At 26.3% G+C, this 9,237-nt stretch overlaps 3 protein-coding genes across 3 annotated transcripts; 2 read left to right on the forward strand and 1 right to left on the reverse strand.

The window, feature by feature from the left end:
* Nucleotides 1-1,513: 1,513 nt before the first annotated feature.
* On the reverse strand, nucleotides 1,514-1,875 carry OCT59_017591 (uncharacterized protein; the record flags this gene model as incomplete). Its single annotated transcript, XM_066137582.1, has 2 exons — nucleotides 1,514-1,738; nucleotides 1,819-1,875. The coding sequence occupies 2 exons, from the start codon at nucleotides 1,873-1,875 to the stop codon at nucleotides 1,514-1,516; spliced, it is 282 nt and encodes a 93-aa protein (XP_066004146.1).
* A 149-nt stretch (nucleotides 1,876-2,024) lies between these two features.
* Nucleotides 2,025-3,307, forward strand: OCT59_017592 (uncharacterized protein; the record flags this gene model as incomplete). The annotated part of the gene is made up of 4 exons (XM_066137583.1): nucleotides 2,025-2,221; nucleotides 2,293-2,423; nucleotides 2,828-3,006; nucleotides 3,071-3,307. The coding sequence occupies 4 exons, from the start codon at nucleotides 2,025-2,027 to the stop codon at nucleotides 3,305-3,307; spliced, it is 744 nt and encodes a 247-aa protein (XP_066004147.1).
* A 3,766-nt stretch (nucleotides 3,308-7,073) lies between these two features.
* OCT59_017593 (uncharacterized protein) lies at nucleotides 7,074-8,255 on the forward strand (the record flags this gene model as incomplete). Its single annotated transcript, XM_025322041.2, has 4 exons — nucleotides 7,074-7,306; nucleotides 7,400-7,528; nucleotides 7,598-7,691; nucleotides 7,773-8,255. 4 exons carry the CDS (start codon nucleotides 7,074-7,076, stop codon nucleotides 8,253-8,255), a joined length of 939 nt encoding a protein of 312 aa, XP_025167320.1.
* Nucleotides 8,256-9,237: the final 982 nt, after the last annotated feature.

Here is a 9,237-nt window from a genome sequence, read left to right on the forward strand (position 1 = left end):
CTAAATGAGGGCTACAAAATAAAAAAAAAGTTCATTAAAATTGAATTACTGGATGCTGAGATATTTACAAAAAACGATTTTTTGAGTTTCAGCAAAAAGGGGTGTTTTTGGCCAAAAGTCCATTATGACCTTTATATTAGATATCCGGGGTCCTAGTTTTATGAACTTTATTAGTGATTTAGTTGCTGTTTCTGAAATGTTAAATCTCATTCGAAATTTCATAATCCATATTAAAATCCATAAAAACTTATTATCATCGCTAGTTGGAGTTGGAGTGACATCTGGGTCTTGATATGGTTCGAAAGAAAGGCATATAATCTTCAAAAGTTTCAGAATTGTTATTTTCCGATTCGTCATCTCCATTCGATTCGTTATCTTCATTAGTGTCTTCGCTTTGATCTTCGGCTGTACTTTCTCTCAGTAATAAATCTTGTTCGATGTTACCAATGTTACCAATGGAAACTCTGGTCGAAATGTATCTTGATCTACATCTTCGAGGCAATCAGTCAACTCTTTGCTCATTTAAAATAGTCAATTGAAATGATTCATCATTAATATTTTCAGTATTTTCCAAAACTTCAAATGGTTCATTATCCCGAATTTCAGTATTTTTGATAATTACTTCTGAAACATCTGACGAAAGTTGGCTCGATAATTCATGTCGATTCTTTGTGCAAGGAGCAACTAACATTCCTTTACAATCGCTACAGAAACAGGGTACTTTACGAATTCTTGGCTGAACGATTGATCAAGTAGTAACTCGAGGTGATCTGGTAGTAATAGGATTTTCATCAAGTACACTAGATATCATTCTTTTTCGTCCCATTTTGTCAAAAATTTCAGATAATTTTGATAATTATGGAATTGTATTGAAATTTGTTTCAATTCAATAATTATCATATAATTGTTGCTAGTGAAGTTTCGACTAACGAATTTTCAACTTGAGCGATCAACTTAAAAGTGATTTATCGAATTCTCATCAAACTTTATGAATTTTCCATCAACTTTAAATGATGTATTGAATTCTCATCAAACTTTACGAATTTTCCATCAACTTTAAGTGATGTATTGAATTCTCATCAAATTTAAGTGATTTGGCGAATTTCACATCAACTAAAATTGATTTATCAAATTTCCATCAATTTAACGTAAAGTAACTTATCGAATTATTAATAAAAAATTCAATAAATCACTTATCAAATTTAAGAATTTAATAGTATAAATTAAGCTTTTGATCAAATTTTTAACTATAAATAAACTATAAAAAAACTCGATTCTTCAAAGTTTCGTCCTAGAACTTAACTTTTTTTTTCTTACAATTTCAAAATACTTTCGTGTAAAATTTTATTATATATTTTTACAAATTTAATAAATTTAATAAAAGTAAATAAATTTTGGCTATTTTAACAATTAAGAAAAGTTCTATTTTTTTCAAATATGTCAAAGGACACATCAAAGAATATTAATAAAAAGGGAGAGAAAGAAGGAACTGAAAGAAACGAAAGAGATGTTTTTATCTCGTCCCCCCTAATGTTGATGAGGAAGAAACTGCTTTACGAACCTCCAACATGTTATCAGAAACTTTACGATCCCCCTTCAACATGAAATCATTTTCTTCATCACCGAGTACTTTAAGATCCCCCTTCAACACGAAATCATCTTCATTACCAAGTGCTTCACGAACCTCTCTCTCCAATATGAAATCATCTTCATCACTGAGTGCTTCACGAACTTCTCTCTCCAATACGAAATCATCGTCAAATATTATTAAATCAAAGCTTGCAGGCTTACAAGTAAAAATTCCAAAAATCCATTTACCGAAATCAATGATTCTAGATGAAAGTTGAGTTGAAGCAACCAAAACTTTGTGATCATTGGAAAAAAATTTGAGTAATTTTGGTAAATTTTGATTATCGATTCTTAATTGTTTATTGACGAATGTTTTTACGATATATAGATATATATTTGAAAACCTTCAATTTTTAGATCTGAAGGTAGAAAATGGGAAATTAAAAGCCAATAATATGGAATTGCAATATAAGATAGATAAACTTAATAAAGAACTTGAAGAGTTGAAAGAATTAAATGAAATGCTAATAAAAATAAATGAGGAATTCGGAAAAAAGACCGACAGACTTTATGAACGAATCGATTTTTATAAGAACCTTCGGATGTCAAGAAGCATGAAAAAAAGCTCAAAGCCTAAACGTAAACATCAAAGGTATCATAAATTTTTGTTATCCGTTTTATAACTATTCGTATAATTAATTACCTTTTATTTGCCAACGTTAGGAATAATGATAGTGAAGATTCAGATGACGAAATTATTAACGTGGATGTTGAAATAGACGAAAAGGATGAAAAGGACGATAAGGATGAAAAGGACGATAAAGATGCAAGGGTTAGTAATATTTTAAAAAATGGTTTCGTGCTAATATTTACCAAATTTTTTATTACTGTTAATAATTTAGATGGAAATGAAGACCATTTTGAAAACTATGCCTGCCAAATTTGACCTGGACTATGATCAAACGTTTATGAGCAAAACTAACGTAGACATAAAAAAACAATTAATACCAGAACTAATGAAGAGCTTAAAGCCAAATTTTAACTCCACCTACGATAAGTTGACGAAATGGCTAATGTCGTTGCATAAATCTAGACGAGTAAGAATAATTACAAGAAGAAGGGAAAACTCAATAGTGACGATCGTCATCTACACACAAATGGGAGGATGAACGACATAAGAATTTTGGTTGTTTTTAGTTAAATATAAACGTTTTACCCATGTTATTTTGCGTTTAGAAAAAAATTCGTTGACTAAAAGCTGCCAAAGCTTTATATGATAAAGACGACGTGAGAATTGCTCACTATGAAAAACAAGAGATGATCAATATCATTCAAGATATCAGATATTATTCACCGGAGTTGAGTGAAATGGATGAGGAAAATGCGTCGGAAAAACGTCAAATAGTTGTGTATAATCGATCATGGAAATCATCGGAGGTATGTACTAACTTTCGACTTATTATAGTAATTTATAGATTTACACTAACTTGTTTCTTTCTAGTTAAAAACTTTTTTTAGGGAAGTATTGGATCTTTATTCATTTACACAACAAAACGCACAACTAACCAGATGTAGAAATTATGACGATATGTTGCAAAATTTTGACGTCCAACCTCCAAACGATGCACCACAATGGACGTGTGTAGAACCAGAAAATGGTAATGTCGTATATGATTCTGATATAGGATACGAGAGTATATATGATGACTATATGTATGATGATGCTGACACGTTTTAATGGAGTGTTGGTAATTATTATATACATTTGATATTATTTCGCTAAAATTTAACGTTCAATGTTATTTCAGTATAATTTTACTTTAACCTTTATTTTATTTGTTTATTGTATCAAAAAATTAGCATTGTGAATGAAGTTGATGATGAAAGTCGTCTTGAAGGTGTTATATTATATAAATAGGACATTCTTATAATATATTATTATTAGCGTAGCATATAAATTGAACATTATAATAATTAGTATAAATTAGTATTAAATATATAGTATTAAATATTTTATTAAATAAATAACAATTTATTGCGTTTAAAAGCTGACCGAATGTTAAGTATTCGTTATAATGAATGTTATCTGAAAGTTATACGATTTTTTATTCTGAAAGTCATGCGAATGGTAGATCAAAATCTACTGAAGTTTAGTTAAAATTTAGACGAGTGGCAGTCTGAATGGTAACACTTGATAAAAACTTTTGGTTAAGAGATTCGTCTAACTTCGGCCAAATTTCAGCCATAATTCGGGCCAAATTTGCCTATATGAAATCTGGCCGAATTGGACTATTTCGACTAGTGTCTATTTGATCTTTTTTATTTCTTTCATTTCTTTTACTCTCCTTTACTCCATTTTATTTCTCCTTCAATCTCTTTTATTTCTTTATTTCCTTTCACTCTTCCTATTTTTTTCATTTACCTTTATTCTTTTTTTCTTTTTTCATTTACATATTTTCTTTTTTTTATTGTTGTAACTCATTTTTTTTTTGTTATCCCTATCAAAAAATTTAGTATTTTGGATAGTATGAGTTTATTTTTTTCAATCAATAAATCTAAAAATTAATATAAGTATATTTATTATATATTTAAAAAAATTTAGCTAATCATCATGAGTGAATCACTTATCCTAGATAATCTTTATTCAGAGAGAAAGTTAATAACAGTCTATAAATATAATATAACAAAATAAATATTTGAAAAGTATATATTGCATTTTTTTTTTTTTTTTTTGCAAGATAGTGCAATTCATGAGTTTATTAGTTATATGAAAGTACAGGAGTGTCTGCTAAGTGTATAACTAATCTATTAAAACTCTGAACCAGTTTCCCATCCTATAGATTGCTCCCTGTGCCCTACCATCACCAATATAAAATTCACCTATATCCTCCCATAGTAGCTATCAGATTATATAGGATCATTATTATCATATGGCTTCAGTATGTGCTTTCACTATCCTCTAAACAAAAAGAAAAAATTATATTTGTATTTGTACATCTTAGTATTATTATATACCTTCCAAATCACCCTATTTCCTTTTCTGATAAGTTGGTCTATATATTGTCTAGTTTTTCCAAGAGCAATTGACCATTGTTCATTATGTTTAAAAATTTTCCTTCCCTTTAAGTTATAAGTATCACCTTCTATTTGTTGAGTTAGAGTTCATTCATATGTAATATATTAATGTGCTGGTATTTTCTTCCTTAAGTCTTACTTCTTGATTCCTTTTGTGCGTTCCCATTCTGTTATTAAGTTGCAGCGTGGTTGTCAAATGATTTTATAAAATTCATTAACAAATATTTCTAAAAAAAAAGTAGTAATTGTTAGTGTAGCTTTTTCTGACTTAACAATAAGCTTGATTTCTCTATATTTTTCTTTAGGAAAAAAATTCTTTAGCATTAAATGTATGAAGGGAATAGGTAACTCTTGATTAGAATCTATTGTATGGCCAAAAAAATTTCTATTCCACAAAAGTAATTGTTGTGTATCCTCTTGGTTTAGTTGGAGATATTTCTCTTGTGAAAGCAAGTCTTTAAGCATTTGGTCACATTTATGCATAGTGTTGTTCGCCACCATTAACCATTTATCTCTAAGTTGCTGACAATAGATTATGTGATCATTGTCTTCATTTTCTTCAAGACACATTCTGCATTTTACATCTCCATATAAATTGTATCTCCTTTCTTTCATAATCTCTAAAGTTGGTAGCAGATTATTTGTCAGTTTTAAGTGCTTAATAAATCTGTCATTTATTGTTGATGTTGTACAATTGAGACCTGTGTTTTTTTTAAGTAATGCCCACGTGACTTTTTCTTCTATCACACATGTTGTGTCTTGAAAAATTGTTCTGTATGCACGATTAAAAGACCATGCTACCTCTAGTACAGACTCACATATATTATCTATAAATTTCCTAATGTGTCTGTCAACTCTTTTACCATCCCAATATATATCATATTATATATTGCATTTTCAAATAATAATAATACAAGTTAATAATAATTGTAAACTTTGACTTTTATATATAACTTAATATTATTAAAGTTTTTTATTATACTTTTAATTATTTGCATATATATATATATAGATATTATAGAAATAATGGTAATAACAGATAAAGAATTGTATTTGAATTTGCTTTTCTGCATTAACTTATTGTGAATCACTTACCAGTAATAATAAATTGCTTTACAATAATATAAATATGTTTTTTTAGATAAGTATGATTAAGATATTGAGATATATATAATATATAAGTGATGTATTAATCAATTTTTAAATTTTTTTTTCTGGTATTTTCCTATTTTCACAGTAAATTAAGGTACCTCTCACTTATCCAACTGTTAGAAAATACAGAAAATTAGATGTAAAAATAGCACCAGTTGAGAAATTGCAATATAATGATATAAGGGATATATGAAATTTGATTATTGCACGGATTTATTATTGATTACAAAACTGGGTTTTATTTTGTTTTTATACTATAATTTCTTATAAAATAAGAAAATAATACACTTCAGATTGTTTATCATACACGAAGTATGAAAACCTATTTCCTAATTATTATAATATATAATTAATGAATGGAAAACGGGTGAAATATTATGGACAACTGCAAAAAAGGTCATTTTTTTCATTAACACCTTCAGAGAAAAATGGAAATACAACTAAAATTTAGATTTGAATGTATTGTAAATTGAAAAACTTTATTTTATTAGTTGAATAAATTAGGAGGTAAAATTTCGCATATACTAATTTACTATCAAATTATCTCTAATTTTATTTTTACGATACTTATGACTTGGAATAATGACATCACGTAGAAGAAAAAACTATTTTTTTCAAATAAATCGTCATCTTAAAATTTAAAAACCACCTAACCATTAAAGGGCCTCAATCTAATTTATTTTTGGATAATAAAAATCCCGTTTGATTTACTGATGGAAATTTGATTGGTTACAGGAATTGAAAGGATGAATTCGGCTTCGGCTTATTTACTTGCCGAAATTATAAATCTATAATTTTTAGTAATCATTATAATCATTATAATAATGGTAAACCCCATTTTTAATCTGATGATTATATAATGACTCACTTTAGCATGTTTGGCATTTTGAGATACCATTGATACCATTTATATCCTTTATATAAAATTACTAAGATTAATAGGATTAGGATTTATGAGCATGCTAGAATGTTAAAAAAGGTAATTGGCTTCAGAAACTCATAAAGTTTCAATTAATACTAAGCTCGTGACTTAATCAAGTATATCACTTTCCCACATTAATATTTATTTATTTATAATTTTCATATTGTAAAAAAAAAAATTTGTGCAGAATGTCATAATATTATTATAATCGCACATTCTCCGTGTGTCATAAATTTAAATATTTTTTTTTTTAAAAAAAAAATACAAAAACTTTTCTCTTTTCTTTTATTTAAATTTTTTTTATATATAAAAACTAATAAAAATATCAAAATTATAAAATTATACATTAATAATAATGACAGAAGTAACATCGCTATTAGGAAATAATAATGGTTCTCAACCATACAATTCAGTTGTAATACCAACTTCCACGGCAAAATTATTAGATTTTAAATATCGATTACTATTTTACAATAATGATAAAAAATGGAACTCATTGAAAGCAATCCTTCGATTATTGTTAATATTTTTAGTATCTACTTTCATAGTTTATCTAATACTGAAAATATGTTTACCACCATTAAACGAGTAAATATTTTGATTCCATTTTTTTTTTTTCTTGATCCCATATTTTAAAAAAAAAGATTTTAATTTAAATTTGAATTTTCTAATTAATTTAAGAGAGCAAAAACGATCGGTACGTTTACCAAGTGGAATAGAAGATTTGCAATTATTGAACAAATTATTAGCACAATATATGGACCAATATTATTATAGTGTAATGACCGTTTTTGTGATTGTATATATCTAGTAAGTAGTTAAAAGTGCGAGAATTATTTTTTTTGTTTATATTAAATTTGATATTCATTTTTTTATAAGTTTACAGACATTTTCTATACCTGGCAGTATGTGGTTATCGATATTGGGTGGTGCTTTGTTTAATCTTGTTGTAGCCCTCTTCTTAGTTTGCCTTGTATGTACCATTTCATGCACTTTACTTAACAAATTTGTTATGCTTCATTCTCTAATAAAATTTTTTTCCCTTTTTTTTTAGTGTTCAGCAATTGGTGCAACCAACTGTTATTTATTATCTCATAAATTTGGAAAATCGTTTGTAAAAGACAAATTCTCTGAAAAATTAGATAGATGGGCAGAAAAATTACGATCGCATTCGCAAAATTTATTTAATTATATGATTGTACTTCGTTTATCCCCATTTCCGCCTAATTGGTTTGCTAATATAGCAGCTCCACACGTTGGTGTTCCTTTAAAAGTATTTTTTATTGGAACATTTTTTGGTGTTGCTGCACCTTCTTTAATTCATGTACAAGCTGGTTTAACTATCGAACATTTAACAAATGCTTCCGATTTTAAAATATTCTCATTTACTAATGTTTTTGCTTTAATATTAATTGCCTTTGCTGTTCTATTACCTGTTTGGATTAGAAGAAGGTTTGAAAAGGCTGAAAATGAGTTAAATGATGAAAACAATCAGATTGAAAATAATAATACTCCACCAGTCTCTCAAATTGTATAGAAGTATATAATCGCGTAGTCGTCAAATTGCATAGAAGTATAATATTATAATTTTTACTTTTTGTAATTTAGTTTATTGCCTAAATTAGAAAAAACCCGTTTCCCCATATAATTTTAATTATTAATCGATGTATACTGGACACATGTTATATGCATGTTCAAACTTTGTATTTTAACTTGCAGGATATATATTATATCTTTAAAATGTTCAAGTTTCAATAAAATTGATTTATACGGTAACATATATTAATTTTAACTTTCATCATTTTATTTTTTAAATATTCATGATTTTAGTTTATTCTCATAACTTTTTTTTTTAAAAAAAAATTTTAATTTTACTTCTTTTTGGATTTTTGTAAATATAAATAAACTTCAGTTACTAGTATTTTATAATCTTGCAAGTTAAATCTTTAGTTTAAAATGAAAAATACTTTGTTTAAAATTGTCAAAAAAAATTACATTTTTAATAATTCCAATTTTATATAATTCCATTAATTTGCAACTAATAAAATTATTTTTATTTATTAAAAAAATCAGTTTTTTTAATTTTCTAATACAGGGTTAAAATTACTTAAATAAAGTATTAATTAACTATTAATATCAGTTACCATTTACCAATCTAATTGGTAATCTATTGACAATTTTACAATTATAACAAAATTTATTATAAACTTTAAATTAGTTATAATCAGCTATTCTGTTAATAATGGATTATATTATAACTGCTAATAGATTATTAATTAGATAGCCAATTGGTAATTAATAACTTATCAATAGTTAATTAATATTTTATTTAAGTAATTTTAATCTGTATAAAACTAGAACTCTAGAAGTCAGAAAAAAGAAATTTTTATTAATAAATAATATTTTTTAATTTAATAGAATTCAAATAATTCAATTTATATATAAATGTTTAAAATAAGCTTATTAATTTATATATTCCTATTTTAGCTAATTAATAATAATTTAAATTTAATAAAATT

Source organism: Rhizophagus irregularis, chromosome 26 (assembly GCF_026210795.1).
Source record: "Rhizophagus irregularis chromosome 26, complete sequence".
Taxonomy (NCBI): Eukaryota; Fungi; Glomeromycota; class Glomeromycetes; order Glomerales; family Glomeraceae; genus Rhizophagus; species Rhizophagus irregularis.